The 27,963-nt window shown below is 49.9% G+C and overlaps 1 protein-coding gene across 3 annotated transcripts in view; it reads right to left on the bottom strand.

Annotated features, from left to right (window-relative positions):
• PALM (paralemmin) overlaps nt 1-27,963 on the bottom strand; it is a 98,697-nt gene that overhangs the window by 31,995 nt on the left and 38,739 nt on the right. For all 3 annotated transcript variants that reach the window (XM_066604638.1, XM_066604640.1, XM_066604639.1), the window contains exon 2: nt 5,571-5,616. In XM_066604638.1, the coding sequence (XP_066460735.1) occupies nt 5,571-5,616 (46 nt within the window). The remainder of the gene's footprint in view (nt 1-5,570; nt 5,617-27,963) is intronic.

The raw sequence follows: 27,963 nt of genomic DNA, 5'->3' as shown, positions 1-27,963 counted from the left end.
TACTTATTTATGTAATTATGTTTTTTACTATATGTCCCCCATGACGTCATGCAAGACCTCTGGGGGACATTCACATGTTTTTTTTATTTGACACTTTCCCACTGTAGCTGGGGCATCCATAGGAGCCCCAGTTACAGGGGAAACCAACCCCTGTTGTGACATAAGTCACTGGCAGAGCTGGTTAGGGTCTAGTACGATCCTGTAGCTCTGCTATAGCAGGGAATCGCGGCAGTCATGTGACCACCACCCTCCCGGCTCCCGTAGTGAAAGTTACATTTCCACTTTCACTTTTCAGTACACAGTGCTCATTGAGCGTTGTGTACTCAGGTAAGAAAAAGGCAGGAAGGGTTAAAGCCCCTTGGGCTGTGGACTTAACAGGTAGTCGGGAAGCAGGACATGTGACCAGGGACCATGGTGACCGGTCCCCGATCCCGTGATCGGCGCTCTCCAATGGATAACGGTGATCACGGAAAAGTTCTAAAAAGTAAAATAAAGTTAAAGTTTCACCTCCCCCATAGATCGGATACATGAGAGGAGGTGAAAATAGTCACCCCCATATTCCACGATATCCCATGGCGATATGGTACTTCAATGACCTTACGTCGCCTTCTGTGCATGCGGCGGATGCCAGCATGTGCAGCCTGGAGCAGAGAGAGGTCACCATGGACCGCTGTATGCGGTTTCCAGTCACATGATCACTGTAATCATGTAAAGTGGAAAAAAAAGAAAAAAAGTTAAAAAGGTCAAAGTTTCATCTCCCCTCACGGATCATATCCATGAGGGAGGATGAAATTACGTACCATATCCGCGGACCTTACCACAGCTTCTGCGCACGGGCCATCACCACGGTGGCAGACGCCTGCACAAAAACCGCAGATTGCCTGGGTAATTTAAAATCTCCCTGCTTCTGATTTCCAAACATAGCTCAGAGCCTGGAGATTTCAGGGGGTGACGTGGTAGGCGTTCCCCGGTCACGTGATCACTGCTATCCAATGGATAAGGGTGATCACGTAAAAGTAAAAAAAAGCTAAAATTTCACCTCCTGTCACAGATCCAATGATGGGGAGGTGAAATGACTTATCTAAGGCTTCCGGCGATGTTCCCTGATGGGATCTTTATCCATTGACCTTTCCTCAACTTTGGTGTATGCGCCTGTTGGTAAAATGATGCATGCAAGCGCAGAAGCTGGGGAGGGTCCGGAAAATTTTAAATCTCATTGCTCCTGTCTACTAAAGGTAGCCAAGAGCCTGGAGCAGTGACTGGGGGCCACGGTAAACGGTCTCCGGTCATGTGAACGCCGTTATCCAATGGATAATGGTGATCATGTAAAAGTTAAAAACAGTTGAACCTCAATGCTCCTTTCATTTTGGGCCCCGTTGTGCACATAGACATAAGATTAGGGCCACAATGGGTATGTTTCTGAACACGGGACAAAGAGGGGGATCCATTTTGGGGTGAAAGTCTTCATTCATGTGTGTGCTGTACAAATAAAAACTGTTTTTTCAAATGACGCGATTGCCAAAAAAATAAAAATCGTAATTTTTTTACTTCTGCTTTGCTTAGATTCATTTAAAAACTGTGGAGTCAAAATACTCAGTACACCCCGAGATGAATTCGTTAAGGGGTCAAAATGGGGTCATTTGTGTATGTTCTCCATCGTTTTGGCCGCTCAAGATCTCTACAAGTGGGCAATGGGGACTAAAAGGACTTCAAGCAAAATGTCTGATCTGAAAGCCACCGGCTGCTCCTTTAGTTTTAGGGCCCCGTTGTGCATACGGACATAAGATTAGGGCCACAATGAATATGTCTCTGAACATGGGAGAAGCAGGGGGATCCATTTTGGGGTGAAAAGCCTCATTTTCATGTGCATTATAGAAAAAAAAAATCCTATCTTTTAAATGACATATTTGCAAAAATATGAAATTTTATTTTTACATTACATTAATTTCTGAAAAAAAAACAGTGTGGTCAAAATCCTCCTGACCTCCTCAGTAAATACATTAAGGGGTGTAGTTCTTAAAATGGGGTCATTTGTGGGGGTATCTATCATTCTGACACCTACGAGCCTTTGCACTCTTGGCTTGATGCAGGAAAACACAGTATTCCTCAAAATGCTGAAAATTAATGTTAAGTTTCTGTCTCTTAAATGGTTAAAAAAAACTAAATTTTTCAGCCAGAGTAAACAGATGGAGATTATATATCTAAGCAAAAATGCTTGAGATATTACAGTTGAAAAGGTGAAAAAAAAAATGTTTCCCAAATTTTCCCAATTTTGGCGCTTTTAATAAATATACACAAGTTCTATCGGTAAATTTTTTCTGGGGTAGACTGTGGGGTTCTGCTCTCGGGGGTGGTCTACCGGGTTCTGTTCTGGGGAGGTGGTCTATGGGGTTCTGCTCTTGGGGGGTGGTCTACGTGATTATGCTCTGCGGGGAAGGTCTACGGGGTTCTGCTCTGGGGGTGGCTTACGGGGTTCTGCTCTGGGGGGGGTGGTCTACGGGGTTCTGCTCTGGGGGGTGGTCTACGGGGTTCTGCTCTGGGGGGGGGGTCTGTGGGGTTCTTCCCTGGGGGGGGGGGGTCTGCGGGGTTCTGCTCTGGGGGGTGGTCTGCAGGGTTCTGCTCTGGGGGGGGGGGGGGGTCTGCGGGGTTCTGCTCTGGGGGGGGGGGGTCTGCGGGGTTCTGCTCTGGGGGGGGGGAGGTCTGCGGGGTTCTGCCCTGGGGGGTGGTCTGCAGGGTTCTGCTCTGGGGGGTGGTCTGCGGGTTCTGCTCTGGGGGGGTGGTCTGCGGGTTCTGCTCTGGAGGGGTGGTCTGTAGGGTTCTGCTCTGGGGGGTGGTCTCCGGGGTTCTGCTTTGGGGGGGTGGTCTACCAGGTTCTGCTCTGGGGGGGTGGTCTACGGGGTTCTGCTTTGGGGGGTGGTCTACGGGGTTCTGCTTTGGGGGGTGGTCTGTGGGGTTCTGCTCTGGGGGGTGGTCTGCGTGGGTTCTGCTCTGGGGGGTGGTCTGCGGGGTTCTACTCTGGGGGGTGGTCTGCGGGGTTCTGCTCTGGGGGGTGGTCTGCGGGGTTCTACTCTGGGGGGGTGGTCTGCAGGGTTCTGTCTGGGGGGGTGATCTACGGGGTTCTGCTCTGGGGGGTGGTCTACGGAGTTCTGCTCTGGGGGGGTGGTCTGCAGGGTTCTGCTCTGGGGGAATGGTCTGCGGGGTTCTGCTTTGGGGGTGGTCTGCGGGGTTCTGCTCTGGGGGTGGTCTGCGGGGTTCTGCTCTGGGGGTGGTGTGCGGGGTTCTGCTCTGGGGGTGGTCTGTGGGGTTCTGCTCTGGGGGTGGTCTGCGGGGTTCTGCTCTGGGGGTGGTCTGCGGGGTTCTGCTCTGGGGGTGGTCTGCGGGGTTCTGCTCTGCGGGTGGTCTGCGGGGTTCTGCTCTGGGGGGTGGTCTGCGTGGGTTCTGCTCTGGGGGGTGGTCTGCGGGGTTCTGCTCTGGGGGGTGGTCTGCGTGGGTTCTGCTCTGGGGGGTGGTCTGCGGGGTTCTACTCTGGGGGGGTGGTCTGCGGGGTTTCTGTCTGGGGGGTGATCTACGGGATTCTGCTCTGGGGGGGTGGTCTATGGAGTTCTGCTCTGGGGGGATGGTCTGCGGGGTTCTGCTTTGGGGGTGGTCTGCGGGGTTCTGTTTTGGGGGTGGTCTGCGGGGTTCTGCTCTGGGTGTGGTCTGCGGGGTTCTGCTCTGGGGGTGGTCTGCGGGGTTCTGCTCTGCGGGTGGTCTGTGGGGTTCTGCTCTGGGGGTGGTCTGCGGGGTTCTGCTCTGGGGGTGGTCTGCGGGGTTCTGCTCTGCGGGTGGTCTGTGGGGTTCTGCTCTGGGGGTGGTCTGTGGGGTTCTGCTCTGGGGGTGGTCTGCGGGGTTCTGCTCTGGGGGTGGTCTGCGGGGTTCTGCTCTGCGGGGTTCTGCTCTGCGGGTGGTCTGCGGGGTTCTGCTCTGGGGGTGGTCTGTGGGGTTCTGCTCTAGGGGTGGTCTGCGGGGTTCTGCTCTGCGGGTGGTCTGTGGGGTTCTGCTCTGCGGGTGGTCTGTGGGGTTCTGCTCTGCGGGTGGTCTGTGGGGTTCTGCTCTGGGGGTGGTCTGTGGGGTTCTGCTCTGGGGGTGGTCTGCGGGGTTCTGCTCTGGGGGTGGTCTGCGGGGTTCTGCTCTGCGGGGTTCTGCTCTGCGGGTGGTCTGCGGGGTTCTGCTCTGCGGGTGGTCTGTGGGGTTCTGCTCTAGGGGTGGTCTGCGGGGTTCTGCTCTACCTACATGGGGGTCCACCTGTGAGGATAGCAGATCGTCTCAGTATCCACAGCGGGCCGATATCAGTACGTGCCGCTAGCAGGTCGAAACTCGTGGCTTCCAGGCAGGCGAAATCTATCTCCCCTCTGGCTCTACTACTGCTTGATAAAGGCGCCGCTGTGCGCTGAAACGCGTAGCAATTTTATGCTGTTTTGTACACTTTTATGCTTTTTCTGAAGGATTAAAATCAAAGCTCATAATACTTTGTGGAATCCTATTGGATTTTTAACTCCTGACGTTTAACTCTTTCCATTCCAAGGAAATTTAAGCCTTACAAGCGCAGAAAAACTTTTTTCTTCTTTTTTAAACTTTTTATCAATGGCAGACATGAAGACCTTTTTTCAGGCTTACGGCTACTATGGGAACACATTAGTACTTTGTGATTGCACTGCACAGTGCTGGAGGGTGACAGAAAGCAAGCCCTTTCCCAGCCCTCAGTTTACATGCTGTAGCTGTTATTGCTTGTAGCATGTAAGGGGTTAAACTGCCAGGACCTGAGGTTTCTCCTCTCCTGGCGGTTAGTCAGTAGTCAGCTGAGCCATAAAGATCTATGTGCAGGTGTAAAGTCTATTAACGGGGACAGTAGAAAGGTGTACTGGCCTTCACTAAGGGGTTAAAGGGGTTGTCCAGTTGTAAACTATTGGCTGTTCTCTGGGTTGCGGCAAGAAGCAGACAGCTCCGTTTAACTGGAGTGGCCAGACTGGATATTACAGGCAAAGTGGCAATGAGAGCCTGGCCTGTGGTACCAAGTTTGGCCACTGCAGGGGAACGAAGCTGTCTGCTTCCTGCACAAATCAGCTAAGTGCATGAGAGCACCAATAAGGAGAATAGCTAATTGATGGGGGTCCCTGGCGACAGACCCCCGACGATCTACTATTAATAACATGTCCTGAGTATAGGCTATCAATAGTTTACAACTGGACAACCCCTTTAAGTAGAAACTGACAAAATTTATAGCTGAAATCTACTCCAGCTCTTCGCCAACTCAGATTTCTATTTAGCGTCCGGATGCCCGATCCGTGCCTGATGCAAGAACGCAAGGCGCCTCTTTGTACATTAGGCCATCTGTGAGGGTCATACTGTGGCGTTGCAGGTAATAAGTAGAATCAGACTCCCAGGCAGTCCTAGGATGGCGTACAATGAAGAAGTAGAGCTGCAGCGATACCTGCAGGCCGCACATGTCAAAAACATCCTATGAAAGAACAGCGAGAAGCAGGGCCACCTCTATTAGTTGCTAAATACTAATAAAAGCACATAAAACTCACCGCTATCATCTGCAGTCTGTCCTGCTGGCTCTGGGATTCTGTAATCCTGCAAACAACAGAGAACAGCAGTGTCAGAGCCGGTGACCACAGTGCCCCTCCCCCATCTGTAGCCCCAACAGGATACGGAGAAAATCACAATAAAATAGATTTTCACCCATAAAACGCCGATTCATTCAAGCTTTAAAAATGCGATAAATCCAGAGAAATAATTCCGTAATAACCAACAAAACGCTTCAATAAAGTGATGCGAATGCAAAACAGATGCAGAAGAATGTGTAAATATCTTATATAATAGAGGCTCATTGTGCTCTTCATCAGTAGGATGGCAGCGATCGCAGGATCGGTGGTCACGGGTCACAATGCCGGCGTGGCTCTCCGGGTCCATTCACAGCTCTGCCAGTAAATGGTCAATAGTGTCCTTGTTATACCAGCAGTCAGTGAGGCGTGCGTTAGGAAGCAGTCGCACGGCCGAGCGCGATACCGCACTGGTAAAATTCTGGATGCGAGCATGCGACATTTTTGCTTTACAACCCCCTGCATCTTTGGACTGGTGGTTTCCATTGATGACGATGGCACTCACCTGCCGGCCAATCACGTGTAGGCGAGTGCGATGCAGTGAGAAAACAGACGAATTGTGAAGAATCGCCCCAAAATAGGACCTGCAGCGCCGCTTCCATCTTGTAGCGTTGCCGAGACAGGAATATCGCAGAGGTGAACAAACACATTGAAATCAGAGTGCTGCTATCAGGCGCGGGTTCCGTCCGTACCGCTATCGGTCCCGAGAAGCTTGTCCCATCTTAGGCTACCTGCCCAATCTCACACTCATGCCGCAGATGAGAGGTGTTTTCAGGCACCCGTGAAGCGCCGGTCCTCCCGCACGACAGACGATCGGAAATTTTCCGACTGATTTTAAATGAGGAGCCTCGCATCGTGCGGCACGCGAGCACCATGGAAGCATCATGGGTCCCATGGGTATCAATAGGCGATGCGTTCTGAGGAACGTGAAGAGACGGGACACGCTGCGGTGCGAGGAAATATCGCCGGTGTGTAGGAGAAGAAGATTCAGATTTGTGTGCCTTGTAACACGTAAATCTCACGCGAGTTTCACAGCCGTGTAAAGGCAGCCTTAATGGCGGCTTCAGACAACCCTACTGCAAAATCCGCAAGGGTTTTGGCAATGAATGGGGGTACTTTGTGAGCGAGCCTGCGCACTGTATATTTCCGCAGACGCTGCTAGTTTGCATGGGCGAGGAAATTACCCCCACCCTGATTTAAATGGCTATCAAGCCAACGGAGGTGGCGGCGTGCGCGGGGTTGTGCTCCTCCCATAATCCTCTAAGCGCCACTGTGGTTCACAAGTGCGTATAAAATAGAACGAGTCTTATTATTCTGCTTGCCGAGAACCGAGAGCGAAATAAGGAAATGAGCCTACTGAAATCAATGGGTTCTACTCTCCGCGGATTCAGTGCACAAATACGGTCGTGTGACGAAGCCTCGGAGATGTCAGCTACCATCCCTCACGATGTATAGTCAGAAGGAGCGAGGGACGTCCTCCGGCGCCCGTTCTCCCGCGCCGCCTCTTTATACGTCGCTGGCTCACTCATTCCCTGTATAACGACTGAACGATCAGGATGTAAACTGAATTATTACTGAACGTGCGACGCCAATGCTCTTGCGTGGAGTATGAGCGTAGTTGCGCCTATGTGTTTGGGCTTAAAGTCTTCATATGAACGTGCCCCTCTAAAGGCTCATGCCCCTGGGCGTACGTGTAAACCACTGTGGGTCTCCTGCAGCGTTGTACACATTACAGCGCATACTAGCTGCCGGCAGATACCGCATGTGGGCGGAGTATGGCACTGCACATGCCCGTGAATCATGCGTTATGGACACGCCCAGTGTCATTTTAAATTCCCCGTGGGGATGTGTATCGGACCGCTGATGTATGCAATGTATTCCGTATGCACAGCGTATAGAAGACCTCCATATCATACGCTGAGAAATAGCGCATGCTGCGATTTACTTCTCCTGCGCATTGATGAATGAAAGTCCATTGACTTCCATCACCTCCATTCACCATATATTATGCGTGTATTCAACACATGAGTTATACATAGTGAAAACATGGTTGTGCGCGATATGGGGCCGTGAATCCCGCTCCCGTATCACACTCACCTGAGGATGTGAGGCGTCCCTCGAAGCATCAAGATTTGTTATATGTCAAATATGAACTGCGCCCAGTTGACACCATTGGCTTGGGCCAGGAATGCTATCTTTTCTCCTTAGGGAGAGCACCTAGGTGAGTGAGGAGACTTATAAGGCCATTCATGCTCCTCTGGGTAATATGCATAGAAGGGAGATGGAACAATACCTCTGCATCGCCACCTATTGGAAGTCAACAGTAGACTCTTTATACAAGCCTTGTAAAATTCCAAGTCAGTGTTACAAGGCGTGTATAAAGAGTCTAATGTTGACTTGCAGGAATGGTGCCTTCCAATAGGTGGCGCTGCAGAGGTATTGTTCCATCTTCCTTATTTGCACATTACTGACTGTAACGAGATCCCTCAGGAGTGGACACAATAGAGCTGCGTTATTCTGTTTTGTGGAATACGCCGTCCCTGAATTCCGCACTGCTAACTGTGGAGCCTGACGTGGAATTAGTGGCAGGATTCTGTTATAGTCGGCACAGAACATTCCGGAGGGCTCCACAACGCTGCGGCGGAATATTCTGTCCTGTATGAACGGTCCCTTTTTGGAATCTTTGCCGGAGTCTCCTCACGAAGCCTCCAATAGTGATGTACATGCAGCCTCACCATCTTCCGAGTGCCAGCGTGCGTGCGACGGGTCGCGCCTGTCGTCCGAGCTCATCTACAGATCTGGACAAGCAGCAATGACAGAATATTAAGTGAGATGAAGGACGCTGAAATAAATATCTCTATGGAAAACTCCTCTCATTGTTTGAAGGCGGCTCCTTCCCTCTGCACATTACTTCCTGCGGCTCACCCCCACGACCGGCGGCGGCCGCAGGCGCTTCTACATGAAGGATGCTTGGAGGTGCAAGTAGTATTTTCCACACTGCCTGATGAACTTGGACCCAGAGGATGCAGCCTCGTCAGTGGTGACAGCTGAGATAGCGCATTGTCATAATGAGCCGACACTGAACTCCCGTGACGTCATTTCCTATGTTCCAGTTCAAAACAAAGTGCAGATATTCCTTCCACCCGCGGAGAGGGATGAAGTCGCCCTCCGACATGATGGGACGCAGCCGCATTGCCTTTCATTATATGACCATCCCAACTGTGTCCTTCAGGGTCCCACGGTGGGGTAACCACATGCGCCAGAAACCCGCCTGCGCCCCATAGTGCTTGTAAAACCACTGCTGATGAACAATCTCCGACTCTCACACCGACCGGGGTCCGTTCACAGTTAGTCTGCGCGGACTCCGGTCTCACAATGTCACCCCTATGGGAATTCGGCACCTGGTAAAACCTGCGCATCCTTAATTCAAAAGCTTTCTGCTGAGGATTACGGACGTCTTGCGGAATTGTTGTTGTGGATGCCGCTTTCATGCGGCCGAGAAAATGGTGCAAGATTTGTGTTCTGCGAGACGCATAAATCTCGCAGGAATATGAACCCAATTCTATACATGAGAGTCGCAGTGCAGAAAACAACAGTGGCTTGTCCCATCTTTGGCGTTTCCTCGGAATGCCTCGCCCATTGTTTTCAATGGGGCCAACAAAAACATTGCACCTCCTGCGAGGTGTACACAATGCGTGGGGGACACAATGCGAAAGGGACATAATGCGAGGGGGAGGCACTACGAGGGGGAGGCACTACGAGGGGGACACACTGCAAGGGAGACACAATGCGAAAGGGGCATAATGCGAGGGGGACGCACTGTGAGGGGGGCACACTGCAAGGAAGACACACTGCAAGGGAGACACACTGCGACGTGCACACAATGCAAAAGGGACCGGATGAGAGGGAGACACAATGCGATGGGGGAGCATATTTCTGTTTTCAGCCGCACTTAAGCAGCGCTGCTGATTAGAGCCACCTGATTGGCTCTTCGGCACCACGTGACTACACAGCGTGTACGCAGATTGCCTTCAGCAGCCGTGTGCACTACACACTACAGTTAAGCAGACGTGCACTACACACTACACTTAAGCAGCACGGGGTTAGGGTTTAGGGGTAGTGTTTAGGGTTAGGTTTAGGGTTGGGGTTAGGTAACCCTAACCCTAAAACTAACCCCGTGCTGCTTAAGTGTAGTGTGTAGTGCACACGGCTGCTGAAGGCAATCCGCGTGCACGCTGTGTAGTCACGTGGTGCCGAAGAGCCAATCAGGTGGCTGTAATCAGCAGTGCTGCTTAAGTGCGGCTGAAAACAGAAATATGCGATGGGGGACACAATGCGATGGGGGACACAATGCGATGGGGGACACAATGCGATGGGGGACACAATGCGAGGGGGACACAATGCGATGGGGGACACAATGCGAGGGGGACACACTGCGATTTGCGCACAATGCAAGGGAGACACAATGCGAGTTTTACCATTGAAAACAATTGGAAACACTTGCGGATCCTCCGTTGCGGCTGAAGTGCATGAAAATTGGTTTAACACAGATCGCCTCACATCCGCCGGGAAAGCGCACATTACTGAGCGCAATATGGAGCCAAGTTTCACGGGCCGCCATCACTCGCCCGTGGGAAATCGGCCTGAGGAGCGCAAGCGACAATTATATCATTAGGAATTTTATGTGGACTAGAAAGATTCTGCTAAACGGACTTCACTCGTTTCCACTTTTCGTGGTTGTTTAAAACGGAGATCATTTCACTGAAACCCTCTGAATTGTGATGATAATCCATGCCTGCAAACGCACTTTATTACCTTAATGCTATAACAAAACACATGTTTGGCAATGCTGCGGCATTACATCCTACTGCAGAAGCGATCAAAGCAACGCTATTTGTGGTCCCCTCTGGGGACTAAAAAAAAGTAAAAATAAGAGCAATAAAGTTTTACTAATTATAAAAAAAAAGTAATAAAAGTTTAAAAAAAACCTTTTGGGCTCAGTCAGATGAGCGTTGTTTACATGTGTGTATCCGTGTGTAAAAAAAAAAAAACGCGTGACCACTTCCATTGCCACCCATATGGTCTATCTTCTGTACGCGCAAATTTTATGTGCATGTAAAAATCGGACATGTGACCCTACAAAAAGAAAAGCATTGGTTCTATATAGATGCGGATGGCAAACGTGCGCACATAAAAACGCCCGTCCGACTGAGGCCTTTGCCATATTTACAATTAAACAAAAACACATATTTGGTATCGCTGCGTCCGGGTTGGATCTATCAAAGTAAAGCATAATTTACCGCGCACGGTGAACAGCGTCAGAAAAAAAAAAAAGAACAGAAGAAATGCGCTTTTTTGGTCACCCTGTCTCCAGGAGAAAATGCAATAAAAAGCAATCAAAAAGTCACATGTATTCCAAAATGGTACCAATGCAAACTACAGGACGTCCCACAAAAAACGAGCCCTCGCACAACTATGTCGACGGAAAAATAAAAAAGTTATTGTGCGCAGAAGATGGCGGCAAAAAATAACTTTAAAAAATAAATATCTTTGAAAAAATATAAAGTAGCACAGCAAAAAAAAAAAAGTCTGAAGTTTGGTACCGTAGTAATTAGAGATGAGCGAGCACCAAAATGCTCGGGTGCTCGTTGCTGGAGTCGAACTTTCCGTGATGCTCGAGGGTTCGTTTTGAGTAACAAACCCCATTGAAGTCAATGGGCGACTCGAGCATTTCTGTATATCGCCGATGCTCGCTAAGGTTTTCATGTGTGAAAATCTGGGAAATTCAAGAAAGTGATGGGAACGACACAGAAACGGATAGGGCAGGCGAGGGGCTACATGTTGGGCTGCATCTCAAGTTCCGAGGTCCCACTATTAAGCCACAATAGCGGCAAGAAAGGGCCCCCACCCCCCCAACAACTTTTACTTCTGAAAAGCTCTCATTAGCAATACATACCTTAGCTAAGCACCACACTACCTCCAACAAAGCACAATCACTGCCTGCATGACACTCCGCTGCCACTTCTCCTGGGTTACATGCTGCCCAACCCCCCGCACGACCCAGTGTCCACAGCGCACACCAAAGTGTCCCTGCGCAGCCTTCAGCTGCCCTCATGCCACACGCTGGCCTCATGTCTATTTATAAGTGCGTCTGCCATGAGGAGGAACCACAGGCACACACTGCAGAGGGTTGGCACGGCCAGGCAGCGACCCTCTTTAAAAGAGGCAGGGCGATAGCCCACAATGCTGTACAGAAGCAATGAGAAATCCAATCCTGTGCCACCTCCATCAGGAGCTGCAAACGTGGGCATAGCAATGGGGAATCCATGTGCCACACAGTATTCATTCTGTCAAGGTGTCGCATAGCTCAATCCACACTACAAGGGGAAAGCCGTCAGCGCTTTGCCCCCTACCCAAGTCAGTCAGTGTCTTTGTGCCAGACAGGTCAGACACCGCGATGGGAGCTAAGTTTGCACCAACAGCATAGGTGGGTCCTAGGAAACCCAAGACATGAACAAAAAATTGATCTGAGCGGCCAAACATGGCAGACTTGCACCGCGCCCACGGCATAGGCCTCGGCCCACAGCTTCAGCAATCCTAGGCAGGAAGCGGACTTTCACTGCACCCAGGACATAGGCCTCTGCACAAACCCTCAGCAATCACGGGCCTACAGCGGACTCCAATGCTAGCGTAGCTGTGCACGTCTCATTAGCGCTGTATTGCTCCTGTAGTTTGTCCCAATGCAGTGCCCCGGATAGTAGAGCTAACGTCAGATTAAATACAGGTGGGCTTCGGCCCACACTGCATGCCCCAGTCAGACCGGGGTTTTTTATTAATAGTCACAGGCAGGTACAACTCCGCAATGGGAATTCCGTGTGCACCGACAGCATGGGTGGCTCCCTGGAACCCACCGGCGGTACATAAACAAATCCCATTGCAGTGCCCAGCACAGCTGAGGTAACGTCAGATTAAATGCAGGTGGGCTTCGGCCCACACTGCATTTCCCAGTCAGACTGGGGTTCTTTATAAGTAGACACATGCAGTTACAACTCCGTGTGGACCGACAGCATAGGTGGGTCCCTGGAAGCCACCGGCGGTACATAAATAAATCCCATTGCATTGCCCAGCACAGCTGAGGTAACGTCACATTAAATGCAGGTGGGCTTCGGCCCACACTGCATGCCCCAGTCTGACCGGGGTTTTTAATACGTAGACACTGGCAGGTACAAATCCCTAATGTGAAGTCCCTGTGGACCCACAGCATGGGTGGCTCCCTGGAACCCATTGGCGGTACATAAATGTATCCTATTGCAGTGCCCTGCTCAGCAGAGCTGACGTCACATACAATACAGGTGGGCTTCGGCCCACAGTGCATGCCCCAGTCAGACTGGTAATATGTACCTTAACAGTAACCGCGTTGGTGGGAAATGGCCTCGCCACCATCATGTCTTTGGGAAGCCTCCGTTTCCACACCACAGTGACATAGCATTAGCAGCGGTATAGTCAGAGCCCAGAATTAGTAAACATTTCAGCGGTAGCATTAGGCACAGGCCCCAGTAACATATCACTAGCAGCATTATAGGGGGAGCACAGTCTTAGTTCCATTTCAGTAGTAGTAGCAGTCAAGACAGGCCCCAGTAACAATTCCGAAGCAGCAGTATAGGGGGAGCACAGTCTTAGTTCCATTTCAGTAGTAGTAGCAGTCAAGACAGGCCACAGTAACAATTCCGAAGCAGCAGTATAGGGGGAGCACAGTATTAGTTCCATTTCAGTAGTAGTAGCAGTCAAGACAGGCCACAGTAACATTCCCGTTGCAGCAGTATAGGGGGAGCACAGTATTAGTTCCATTTCAGTAGTAGTAGCAGTCAAGACAGGCTACAGTAACATTCCCGTTGCAGCAGTTTAGGGAGATAACAGTCTCTTTCACATTTCAGTAGTTGCAGTATAGACAAGGCCCCAGTTACATTTATGTAGCAAAAGTGTAGGCCAACCCCACACACCTTGCTGTAGAATGAGTGCAGGCGAAGCCCATAAAAATTACTAGGATTACACTGTAGGTGAGGGCCCCAAAAAATTGGTGTACCAACAGTACTAATGTACCTCAGAAAAATTGCCCATGCCCAACCAAGAGGGCAGGTGAAACCCATTAATCGCTTTGGCTAATGTGGCTTAATTTGTAACTAGGCCTGGAGGCAGCCCAGTTACAATAAAAATTGGTTCAGGTGCAAGTTTCAACGCTTTAATGAGAATTGAAACGTATAAACATTGTTTACAAAAGTCATATGACTGAGCCTTGTGGGCCTAAGAAAAATTACCCATTCAGCGTGATTACGTGAGGTTTCAGTAGGAGGAGCAGGAGGAGGAGGAGGAGGAGGAGGAATATTATACACAGATTGATGAAGCTAAAAGGTCCCCGTTTTTTATGGTGATAGAGAACAATGCTTCCATCCGCGGGTGCAGCCTACGTATTGTTTAGGTACCGCTGCTGTCCGCTGGTGGAGAAGAGAAGTCTGGGGAAATCCAGCCTTTGTTCATCTTTATGATTGTAAGCCTGTCGGCACTGTCAGTTGACAGGCGGGTACGCTTATCCATGATGATTCCCCCAGCCGCACTAAACACCCTCTCTGACAAGACGCTAGCCGCAGGACAAGCAAGCACCTCCGGGCATACATCGCGAGTTCAGGCCACGTGTCCAGCTTCGATACCCAGTAGTTGTAGGGAGCAGAGGCATCACGGAGGATGGTCGTGCGATCGGCTACGTACTCCCTCACCATCCTTTTACAGTGCTCCCGCCGACTCAGCCTTGACTGGGGAGCGGTGACACAGTCTTGCTGGGGAGCCATAAAGCTGGCAAAGGCCTTGGAGAATGTTCCCCTGCCTGCGCTGTACATGTTGCCTGATCTCCGCGCCTCCCCTGCTACCTGGCCCTCGGAACTGCGCCTTCTGCCACTAGCGCTGTCGGATGGGAATTTTACCATCAGTTTGTCCACCAGGGTCCTGTGGTATAGCATCACTCTCGAACCCCTTTCCTCTTCGGGTATGAGAGTGGAAAGGTTCTCCTTATACCTTGGGTCGAGCAGTGTGCACACCCAGTAATCCGTAGTGGTCAGAATGCGTGTAATGCGAGGGTCACGAGAAAGGCATCCTAACATGAAGTCAGCCATGTGTGCCAGGGTACCTGTACGCAACACATGGCTGTCCTCACTAGGAAGATCACTTTCAGGATCCTCCTCCTCCTCAGGCCATATACGCTGAAAGGATGACAGGCAAGCAGCATGGGTACCCTCAGCAGTGGGCCAAGCTGTCTCTTCCCCCTCCTCCTCATGCTCCTCCCCCTCCTCCAAAACGCGCTGAGATATAGACATGAGGGTGCTCTGACTATCCAGCGACATACTGTCTTCCCCCGCCTCTGTTTCCAAGAGCAAAGCGTCTGTCTTTATGCTTTGCAGGGAACTTCTCAAGATGCATAGCAGAGGAATGGTGACGCTAATGATTGCAGCATCTCCGCTCACCATATGGGTAGACTCCTCAAAGTTTCCAAGGACCTGGCAGATGTCTGCCAACCAGGCCCACTCTTCTGTAAAGAATTGAGGAGGCCGACTCCCACTACGCCGCCCATGTTGGAGTTGGTATTCCACTATAGCTCTACGCTGCTCATAGAGCCTGGCCAACATGTGGAGCGTAGAGTTCCACCGTGTGGGCACGTCGCACAGCAGTCGGTGCACTGGCAGATTAAACCGATGTTGCAGGGTCCGCAGGGTGGCAGCGTCCGTGTTGGACTTGCGGAAATGTGCGCTGACCCGGCGCACCTTTCCGAGCAGGTCTGACAAGCGTGGGTATCTTTTTAGAAACCGCTGAACCACCAAATTAAAGACGTGGGCCAGGCATGGCACGTGCGTGAGGCTGCCGAGCTGCAGAGCCGCCACCAGGTTACGGCCGTTGTCACACACGACCATGCCCGGTTGGAGGCTGAGCGGCGAAAGCCAGCGGTCGGTCTGCTCTGGCAGACCCTGCAGCAGTTCGTGGGCCGTGTGCCTCTTCTCTCCTAAGCTGAGTAGTTTCAGCACGGCCTGCTGACGCTTGCCCACCGCTGTGCTGCAACGCAGCGCGACACCGACTGCTCGCGACGTGCTATTGCTGACACATCTTGATTGCGAGACAGAGGTTGCGTAGGAGGAGGAGGGTGGTTTAGTGGAGGAAGCATACACCGCCGCAGATACCACCACCGAGCTGGGTCCCGCAATTCTGGGGGTGGGTAGGATGTGAGCGGTCCCAGGCTCTGACTCGGTCCCAGCCTCCACTAAATTCACCCAATGTGCCGTCAGGGAGATATAGTGGCCCTGCCCGCCTGTGCTTGTCCACGTGTCCGTTGTTAAGTGGACCTTGCCAGTAACCGCTTTGGTGAGGGCGCGTACAATGTTGCGGGAGACGTGGTCGTGCAGGGCTGGGACGGCACATCGGGAAAAGTAGTGGCGACTGGGAACCGAGTAGCGCGGGGCCGCCGCCGCCATCATGTTTTTGAAAGCCTCCGTTTCCACAACCCTATACGGTAGCATCTCCAGGCTGATCAATTTGGCTATGTGCACGTTTAACGCTTGAGTGTGCGGGTGCGTGGCGGCGTACTTGCGCTTGTGCTCAAACAGTTGCGTTAGCGACGGCTGGACGCTGCGCTGAGAGACATTGCTGCATGGGGCCGAGGACAGTGGAGGTGAGGGTGTGGGTGCAGGCCAGGAGACGGTCGTGCCTGTGTCCTGAGAGGGGGGTTGGATCTCAGTGGTAGGTTGGGGCACAGGGGGAGAGGCAGTGGTGCAAACCGGAGGCGGTGAACGGCTTCGTCCCACCTTGTGGGGTGCTTGGCCATCATATGCCTGCGCATGCTGGTGGTGGTGGCTCCCCGGCTGATCTTGGCGCGACAAACCTTGCACACCACAGTTCGTCGGTCGTCTGCACTCTCAGTGAAAAACTGCCACACCTTTGAGCCCCTCGGCCTCTGCAGGGTGGCATGGCGCGAGGGGGCGCTTTGGAAAGTTGGTGGATTATTCGGTCTGGCCCTGCCTCTACCCCTGGCCACCGCACTGCCTCTTCCAACCTGCCCTGCTGCTGCACTGCCCCCCCCCCCCCCTGAAGACCTGTCCTCAGTAGGCTTAGCAAACCAGGTGGGGTCAGTCACCTCATCGTCCAGCTGCTCTTCCTCCGAATCCTCTGTGTGCTCCTCCCTCGGACTTACTGCCCTTACTACTAACTCACTGATAGACAACTGTGTCTCATCGTCATCGTCCTCCTCACCTACTGAAAGCTCTTGAGACAGTTGCCGGAAGTCCCCAGCCTCATCCCCCGGACCCCGGGAACTTTCCAAAGGTTGGGCATCAGTCACAACAAACTCCTCCGGTGGGAGAGGAACCACTGCTGCCCAATCTGGGCAGGGGCCCAAGAACAGTTCCTGGGAGTCTGCCTGCTCCTCAGAATGTGTCATTGTAATGGAGTGAGGAGGCTGGGAGGAAGGAGGAGCAGCAGCCAGAGGATTCAGAGTTGCAGCTGCGGGCGGCGTAGAAGACTGGGTGGTCGATAGATTGCTGGATGCACTTTCTGCCATCCACGGCAGGACCTGCTCACACTGCTCATTTTCTAATAAAGGTCTACCGCGTGGACCCATTAAATGTGAGATGAATCTGGGGACCCCAGAAACTTGCCTCTCTCCTAATCCTGCAGCAGTCGGCTGCGATACACCTGGACTAGGAGCTCGGCCTGTGCCCACACCCTGACTTGGGCTTCCGCGTCCTCGCCCCTGTCCTCTAGGCCTACCCCTACCCCTCAGCATGGTGTATTACGAGTAGAGCAGAAACAGAACGTTGTAATTAAATGTGCCGCTTATTAGCCTGTGGTTGGAGGCTGACTTCGCTTACGGAACGCACAGCAGAGCCAGGAAACAATTATGCGCAAGCCTGTAGTGAGACCTAGGTGTGTATGACTGAGCTAGTGGAATTCACAGCGCAGAACCAGTCAAGTGGCCAAAGGCCAGTGGTAGGCCTTAAGTATTTTGCTTCTATTTTTTAAAATGGTGAGGTGAAAAACCAGACAGACACCGTATGCAGCGTATATTATGTATACTGTTTACCTGTGGCGGGATGACGGCGATCATGTAATGGACACAGCAGAGCCAGGAAACAATTATGTGCAAGCCTGTAGTGAGACCTAGGTGCGTATGACTGAGCTACTGGAATTCACAGCGCAGAACCAGTCAAGTGGCCAAAGGCCAGTGGTAGGCCTTAAGTATTTTGCTTCTATTTTTTAAAATGGTGAGGTGAAAGCCCACTGCCTATATAGCCAGTATACCTCTTTCCCTGTACCACTGTCCCTGCCTCACCAGTACTGCCCCTATACTGAGTAAAATGACTGCAGACTGAGGACGCAATGGTCTGCACGCCCGATATACAAAAAAAAAATAAAAAATTGTGCAACACTGCTAAAAGCAGCCTCCACACTACTGCACACGGTCAGATGTGGCCCTAAGAAGGACCGTTGGGGTTCTTGAAGACTGAAATAACACCTAACACTCTCCCTATAGCAGTATCAGCAGCACTGTCCCTGATCTCTCTCAGCGTGCATCTGTGGCGAGCCGCGGGCGGGGCAGATTTAAATACTCGGGTGTCATCTGATCTCCCCAGCCACTCACTGCAGGGGGTGGGATAGGGCTGGAACATCACAGGAGGAAGTTGTAATGCCTTCCCTGTGCTTCTATTGGCCAGAAAAGCGCGCAAATTTCTCAGGGAAGGAAATGTAATGGAGTCGAGCACCGCGTGGTGCTCGTCTCGAGTAACGAGCATCTCGAACACCCTAATACTCGAACGAGCATCAAGCTCGGACGAGTACGCTCGCTCATCTCTAGTAGTAATCTATATATATAAAATTGAATGTATGTCTGCGTGTCTGTTTGTCCTTTATGCGCTACTACACCATTCATCCGATCGCCATGAAACTTTGCGAATTTGTTGAGTACACTCCTGGGAAGATTATAGGCATAGTAAAGTTATGCTATGATAAATGGCGCGCGTGCGAGCGTCGTCGACAGTTACGCCCTCCCCCCACATAGATCGTTTGATTTCCATCATTGCCACTAATTCTCTCACTTCCCGATGTCGTAGAAACATGAAATTTGGCACAGGCATTGATTATGTCATAAATAGGAAAAGTTAATAGGTCCCAACTCGATTACTCAATTCTAAGCGCAAAAGAATTAGCGTCCAAATTTTACATACGGAATCGAATTCTCTCACTTCCTGATGTCATCTATAGATATAAAAATGAATGTATGTATGTCTGTCTGTCCTTTATGCATTACTGCACCATTCATCTAATCAACATGAAACTTTGGGAAGTCGTTGAGTACACTCCTGGGAAGGTTATTGGCATAGTACAACTATCCATCGTCGACAGTTATGCCCCCCAGACAAAGATCATTTGATTTCCATCTCAAGCACAAAAACAAAAGGCATTACGAGCAACGGGATGAGTGTTCAACTACAAAATGATGCATCCGCCGAACGTTTCGCAAGACAATTGCTGCATATTGAGAATGCTGAGGTAAAATAAAAGCTGTGCTGTGATTGGTTGCTATTTCTTATACTACTGAGGTTACATGAAAGCTGTGCTGTGATTGGTTGCTATATATTATACCGCTGAGGTAAAATGAATGCTGCGCTGTGATTGGTTGCTATTTTTTATATTGCTGAGGTAACATGAAAGCTGCACTGTGATTGGTATATTTTATACTGCTGAGGTAACATGAAAGCTGCGCTGTGATTGGGTGTTATCTATATATATAAAGCTGAAAGCCCTCACTGACTCACTGACTGACTGACTCGCCAAAAGTTCTCCAACTTCCCGATGTCGTAGAAACATGAAATTTGGCACAAGCATAGATCATCTCCAAAATAGGAAAAGTAATTGGTTCCCAACTCGATTATTCAATTCTAGCGCAAAAGAATTGGCGTCGAAATTTTACGTACATAATCTATATCTGTCACTTCTCAATGACATAGAAACTTAAAACTTGGCACGAGCATTGATTATGTCATAAATAGGAAAAGTTAATGGGTCCCAACTCGATTATGCAATAATATGCGCAAAAGAATTAGCGTGCAAATTTTACGTGCGGAATGTAATTCTCTCACTTCCCGGTGTCATAGAAACTCAAAATTTGGCAGGAGCATTAATTATGTCATAAATAGGAAAAGCTAATGGGTCCCAACTCCATTATTCAATTCTATGCGCAAAAGAATTAGCGTCCAAATTTTACGTGCGGAATGTAATTTCTTCACTTTCCGGTGTCATAGAAACGGGAAATTTGGCACGAGCATTGATTATGTCATAAATAGGAAAAGCTAATGGGTCCCAACTCGATTATTCAATTCTAGCGCAAAAGAATTGGCGTCGAAATTTTACGTGCGGAATGTAATTTTTTCACTTTCCAGTGTCATAGAAACGGGAAATTTGGCACGAGCATTGATTATGTCATAAATAGGAAAAGCTAATGGGTCCCAACTCGAATTTTCAATTCTATGCGCCAAAGAATTAGCGTCCAAATTTTACGTGCGGAATGTAATTTCTTCACTTTCCGGTGTCATAGAAACGTGAAATTTGGCACGAGCATTGATTATGTCATAAATAGGAAAACCTAATGGGTCCCAACTCCATTATTCAATTCTATGCGCCAAAGAATTAGCGTCCAAATTTTACGTACATAATCTAATTCTCTCACTTCCCAATGTGATAGAAACATGAAATTTGGCACGCGCATTGATTGTGTCATAAATTTGAAAAGTTAATGGATCCCAACTCGATTATTTAATCCTATGCACAAAAGAATTAGCGTCCAAATTTTACGTACGGAATCTAATTTTCTCACTTTCCGGTATCATAGAAACGTGAAATCTGGCATGAGGATTGATTATGTCATAAATAGGAAAAGTTCTTAGGTCCCAACTCCATTATTCAATTCTATGCGCAAAAGAATTAGCGTCCAAATTTTACGTGCGGAATGTAATTTTCTCACTTTCCGGTGTCATACAAACGGGAAATTTGGCACGAGCATTGATTATGTCATACATAGGAAAAGCTAATGGGTCCCAACTCCATTATTCAGTTCTATGCGCAAAAGAATTAGCATCCAAATTTTACGTACATAATCTAATTGTCTCACTTCCCAATGTCATAGAAACATGAAATTTGGCACAAGCATTGATTGTGTCCTAAGTATGAAAAGTTAATGGGTCCCAACTCGATTATTTAATTCTAAGCGCAAAAGAATTAGTGTCCAAATTTTATGTACGTAATCTAATTCTCTCACTTCCTGATGTCATTTTATATAAAGGAAACGTCGCATGGTTGCCTCCACGTGGGGTTTCCTGGGTAACGCAGAGAACTATGCAAAATGGGGAACATATGTTTTTCCTCAGTATCTCTAAAGTAACCACGACTTCATAAGATTTTCCGTGTGAACACCAGACAAATACCAGTACCAAATTAACTCGGGCGAAGCCGGGTATATCAGCTAGTATATTATAAAGCTGAGGTAACATGTAAGCTGCGCTGCGATTGGTTGTTATATATTATACCACTGAGGTAACATAAAAAAGCTGCGCTGTGATTGGTTGTTATCTAGATATATAAAAACGAATGTATGTATGTCTGTCTGTCTTCGCAGCATCGCGCGACGGGTAAGCTAGTCATACATAGAATAAACTCAGGTCATTTTTGTTGCAGTTTGTGCGCCGTAGAAACAACACGCATTGAAAGATGGCAGAATTTAGGTTTTGTTTTTCATTTTACTCCACTTAGAATTTTTTAACGTTTTTCAGTACATTGCGTGGTAAATAGCACCATTGAAAAATACAACTCGTCCCGCAAAAAACAACAAGCCCTCATACAGCGACGTTGATGGCTAAATAAAGCAGTTACAATCTTTTAAAAGGGAGAGGAAAATGGAAAAAAGGGCTATGTCCTTAATGGGTTAAAATGCTGCAACATTCCAGAATAAAAGACCCATGCGGGCAAAAGGCATGCCTGCCCCGGGTTCATTCAGCCTGTGGATCCTGATGACATGATCCTTTAAAAGAAAAAAAAACTATGGGGTGGTAAGCCATATACTAAATTCACTGCAGATCTGTGCGAAATTATGCCCTCTAGTGGACATGCAGAGCGTTGCGGTTCTCCTTCAATTACTGCAGTGTCAGATAAAAAACAAATGTAATTACTACTAGTAAAGTCAAGAAAGTTTATAGAAAAGTGTTCCCTTTACATACTTCTCACCTATCTCACTGCCAGGACCTTTCTGTAGTCTAGTATGTTCTCACACTGTCGGGGCCCTTCTGTAGCCTAGTATGCTCTCACACTGCCCGGACCCTTCTGTAGCCTAGTATGCTTTCACACTGCCAGGACCCTTCTGTAGCCTTGTATGTTCTCACACTGTCGGGATCCTTCTGTAGCCTAGTATGCTCTCACACTGTCAGGACCCTTCTGTAGCCTTGTATGTTCTCACATTGTCGGGACCCTTCTATAGCCTTCAATGCTCTCACACTGCCAGGACCCTTCTGTAGCCTAGTATGTTCTCACACTGTCAGGATCCTTCTGTAGCCTAGTATGTTCTCACACTGTCAGGACCCTTCTGTAGCCTAGTATGTTCTCACACTGTCAGGACCCTTCTATAGCCTTCAATGTTCTCACACTGCCAGGACCCTTCTGTAGCATTGAATGCTCTCACACTGCCAGGACCCTTCTGTAGCATTGAATGCTCTGACACTGTTGGGACCCTTCTGTAGCCCTGTACGCTCTCACACTGCCAGGACCCTTCTGTAGCCTAGTATGCTCTTATACTGCTAGGACCATTCTGTAGCCCTGTGCGCTCTCACACTGCCAGGACCATTCAATAGCCTTGTATGTTCTCACACTGCCAGGACCCTTCTGTAGCCTAGTATGTTCTCACACTGCCGGGACCCTTCTATAGCCTTCAATGCTCTCACACTGCCAGGACCCTTCTGTAGCCTTGTATGCTCTCACACTGCCAGGACCCTTCTGTAGCCTTGTACGCTCTCACACTGCCAGGAACCTTCTGTAGCCTAGTATGCTTTCACACTGTCAGGATCTTTCTGTAGTCTTGTATGTTCTCACACTGTCAGTACCCTTCTGTAGCCTAGTATGTTCTCACACTGCCAGGACCCTTCTGTAGCTTAGTATGTTCTCACACTGCTAGGACCTTTCTGTAGCCTAGTATGTTCTCACACTGCTGGGACCCTTCTGTAGCCTAGTACGCTCTCACACTGCCAGGACGTTCTGTAGTCTAGTACGCTCTCACACTGCCAGGACGTTCTGTAGTCTAGTACGCTCTCACACTGCCAGGACGTTCTGTAGCCTAGTACGCTCTCACACTGCCAGGACGTTCTGTAGTCTAGTACGCTCTCACACTACTCCTGCCACCTGTTCCACTATAGGATATCACTCAGAAGTATTCAGTTGTATGTGCTATTCAGAATGAAAATAAATCTAATAAAGGAAATGTAAGAATGTGACAGGCGTGTGAAAAATGTCCTGGAACATTGTTATCAGAGAGGTGAATCCAACTGTGTTGTGTATGGAACAAACTGTGCTGGCATGAAGTGGTGCAGCGTGTCTGTAGGACACATACATGTATCTAGCCTGTAAACCCCACATTGGTTCCCTGCGGTGGGGTCTTCCCACCCACACGGACGCAACTGTTCAGGAACATAAAGGTTTTTCATCATTTGCTTTTAAGATTTCAAAAATAGGGGATAATGAAGAACTGGAGAGTAGAAGCGCTGGGGGTCCAGGGACCTCTGTTATTGCAACTGCACCACAGATAATGAACATGGAACAAACAAACAAAAAATTCCAAGGAAAATCACAAATTAAGCAGCCAAATGTCCACCATCCGCCATCTACTAACCATCCTAATCCTGATAGCTCCATCCCAGTGTGAGGTACTACCATAACTCCTCAGCGGCATGGCCGATGTCTTGGGATCATTTTTGACATTGATCTTTGTTTCACTCCCTATATTCAATCTGTTGCCCGCTCATGTCACCTGCACCTCAAAGACATCTTCAGAATCCACTCTATACCTCCACCTTGTACCAGTCACTGCACATATGCCTCCACTCTATACTGGTTACTGCACCAATAGCTCCACCCTGTACCAGTCACTGCACCGATGCCTCCACCCTGTGCCGGTCACTACACCGATGGTTCTACCCTGTGCAAGTCACTACACTGATGCCTCCACCTTCTGCAGTCGCTACACTGATACCACCACCCTGTGTTGGTCACTACACTGAAGGTTCCACCCAGTGCCAGTCACTACATTGATGCCTCCACCCTGTGTCGGTCACTACACCGAAGGGTCCACCCAGTGCCAATCACTACACTGATGCCTCCACCTTGTGCAGTCACTAGATCGATGCCTCCACCCTGTGTCGGTCACTACACTGATGCCTCCACCTTGTGCAGTCACTACATTGATACCTTCACCCTGTGTCAGTCACTACACCGATGGTTCCACCCTGTGCCAGTAACTATACTGTTACCATCACCCTGTGCAGTCACTACATTGATACCTCCACCCAGTGCCAGTCACTACATTGATACCTCCACCCAGTGCCAGTCACTACACTGATGCCTCCACCTTGTGCAGTCACTAGATCGATGCCTCCACCCTGTGTCGGTCACTACACTGATGCCTCCACCTTGTGCAGTCACTACCTTGATACCTCCACCCTGTGTCAGTCACTACATTGATACCTCCACCCTGTGTCAGTCACTACACTGATGCCTCCACCCTGTGCAGTCACTACATTGATACCTCCACCCTGTGTCAGTCACTACACTGATGCCTCCACCCTGTGCAGTCACTACATTGATACCTCCACCCTGTGTCAGTCACTACACTGATGCCTCCACCCTGTGCAGTCACTACATTGATACCTCCACCCTGTGTCAGTCACTACACTGATGCCTCCACCCTGTGTCGGTCACTACATTGATACCTCCACCCTGTGTCAGTCACTACACTGATGCCTCCACCCTGTGTCGGTCACTACATTGATACCTCCACCCTATGTAAGTCACTACACTGATGCCTCCACCCTGTGCAGTCACTACATTGATACCTCCACCCTGTGTCAGTCACTACACTGATGCCTCCACCCTGTGTCAGTCACTACACTGATGCCTCCACCCTGTGTCAGTCACTACACTGATGCCTCCACCCTGTGCAGTCACTACATTGATACCTCCACCCTGTGTCAGTCACTACACTGATGCCTCCACCCTGTGCAGTCACTACACTGATGCCTCCACCCTGTGCAGTCACTACACTGATGCCTCCACCCTGTGTCAGTCACTACACTGATGCCTCCACCCTGTGCAGTCACTACACTGATGCCTCCACCCTGTGCAGTCACTACATTGATACCTCCACCCTGTGCAGTCACTACATTGATACCTCCACCCTGTGTCAGTCACTACACTGATGCCTCCACCCTGTGTCAGTCACTACACTGATGCCTCCACCCTGTGCAGTCACTACACTGATGCCTCCACCCTGTGCAGTCACTACACTGATGCCTCCACCCTAGTCACTACATTGATACCTCCACCCTGTGTCAGTCACTACACTGATGCCTCCACCCTGTGCAGTCACTACACTGATGCTTCCACCTTGTGCAGTCACTACCTTGATACCTCCACCCTGTGTCAGTCACTACACTAATGCCTCCAGCCTGTGCAGTCACTACACTGATGCCTCCACCCTGTGCAGTCACTACACTGATGCCTCCACCCTGTGCAGTCACTACATTGATACCTCCACCCTGTGTCAGTCACTACACTGATGCCTCCACCCTGTGCAGTCACTACATTGATACCTCCACCCTGTGTCAGTCACTACACTGATGCCTCCACCCTGTGTCAGTCACTACACTGATGCCTCCACCCTGTGCAGTCACTACACTGATGCCTCCACCCTGTGCAGTCACTACACTGATGCCTCCACCCTGTGCAGTCACTACACTGATGCCTCCACCCTGTGCAGTCACTACACTGATGCCTCCACCCTAGTCACTACATTGATACCTCCACCCTGTGCAGTCACTACACTGATGCCTCCACCCTGTGCAGTCACTACACTGATGCCTCCACCCTGTGCAGTCACTACACTGATGCTTCCACCTTGTGCAGTCACTACCTTGATACCTCCACCCTGTGTCAGTCACTACACTAATGCCTCCACCCTGTGCAGTCACTACACTGATGCCTCCACCCTAGTCACTACATTGATACCTCCACCCTGTGTCAGTCACTACACTGATGCCTCCACCCTGTGCAGTCACTACACTGATGCTTCCACCTTGTGCAGTCACTACCTTGATACCTCCACCCTGTGTCAGTCACTACACTAATGCCTCCACCCTGTGCAGTCACTACACTGATGCCTCCACCCTAGTCACTACATTGATACCTCCACCCTGTGTCAGTCACTACACTGATGCCTCCACCCTGTGCAGTCACTACACTGATGCTTCCACCTTGTGCAGTCACTACCTTGATACCTCCACCCTGTGTCAGTCACTACACTAATGCCTCCAGCCTGTGCAGTCACTACACTGATGCCTCCACCCTGTGCAGTCACTACACTGATGCCTCCACCCTGTGCAGTCACTACATTGATACCTCCACCCTGTGTCAGTCACTACACTGATGCCTCCACCCTGTGCAGTCACTACATTGATACCTCCACCCTGTGTCAGTCACTACACTGATGCCTCCACCCTGTGTCAGTCACTACACTGATGCCTCCACCCTGTGCAGTCACTACACTGATGCCTCCACCCTGTGCAGTCACTACACTGATGCCTCCACCCTGTGCAGTCACTACACTGATGCCTCCACCCTAGTCACTACATTGATACCTCCACCCTGTGTCAGTCACTACACTGATGCCTCCACCCTGTGCAGTCACTACACTGATGCTTCCACCTTGTGCAGTCACTACCTTGATACCTCCACCCTGTGTCAGTCACTACACTAATGCCTCCACCCTGTGCAGTCACTACACTGATGCCTCCACCCTGTGCCAGTCACTACATTGATACCTCCACGCTATGTCAGTCACAACACCGAAGGTTCCACCCAGTGCCAGTCACTACATTGATACCTCCACCCTGTGTCAGTCACTACACTGATGCCTCCACCCTGTGCAGTCACTACACTGATGCTTCCACCTTGTGCAGTCACTACCTTGATACCTCCACCCTGTGTCAGTCACTACACTAATGCCTCCACCCTGTGCCAGTCACTACATTGATACCTCCACGCTATGTCAGTCACAACACCGAAGGTTCCACCCAGTGCCAGTCACTACACTGATGCCTCCACCTTGTGCAGTCACTAGATCGATGCCTCCACCCTGTGTCGGTCACTACACTGATGCCTCCACCTTGGGGCGTCCTGAGTCCAGTCACCTTGTGTGCCCCTATCCACTGCGCTTACTCCTGCGTGACACCGGCCTAAGTGAACTTTTACACATAAGGAGAAATCGTTTGCCGGAGCGAATCATCACATATTGCCCGTTCGCTCCATTTGAACACAAAGATCAATTGTTTATGTTTTTTCTTTACAGGACTTTTAGCTCGCTGTAACAGCGAATGAGAACGACTTAACGATCCGTGTTTAATGATGGAATGAACGATAAGCGAACAAATTATCCTTCGTCGTTGGCCGTGTTCACACTGAATGATTAGCGGTCAAATTCTAAGGCACCAGTGATGTTCTGAAGGATAATTATCATTCCGTGTAAAAACACCTGAAGATCTGCTGTCGTCTGAGCCTCACATTCTATCCATCTCTAAGGCTTTTCCGATCAGCTCCAGTTCTCTGGAATATGCTCAACAATCTCAACAATCAGTTTAATCCCCAATACTCACAATTTCACACGTGCCCTAAAAAACACTTCTCTCTAGAGGTGACCCAGACCATCACACCAGCAGTGTGCAGCTCCGCAGCAAAGGCAGGATTGGGGCACTCACCCCGAGGTCTCCAGACATGAACAGTGCCCAAACTAAAAACCTAGATTCATCACGGACGACAACCAGGTGGTCTGTAGGGGGCGTCCTGAGCCCGGTTACCTTGTGTGCCCCCATCCACTGGTCCCAACACCTCCTAACAGTCTGGTCAGACGCTCCTCTTTACTGGCAGTCTGTAGGGGGCGTCCTGAGTCCAGTCACCTTGTGTGCCCCTATCCACTGGTCCC

This window comes from Eleutherodactylus coqui, chromosome 5 (genome assembly GCF_035609145.1).
Source record: "Eleutherodactylus coqui strain aEleCoq1 chromosome 5, aEleCoq1.hap1, whole genome shotgun sequence".
NCBI lineage: Eukaryota > Metazoa > Chordata > Amphibia > Anura > Eleutherodactylidae > Eleutherodactylus > Eleutherodactylus coqui.
This window is presented reverse-complemented; position numbering and strand designations above follow the sequence as displayed.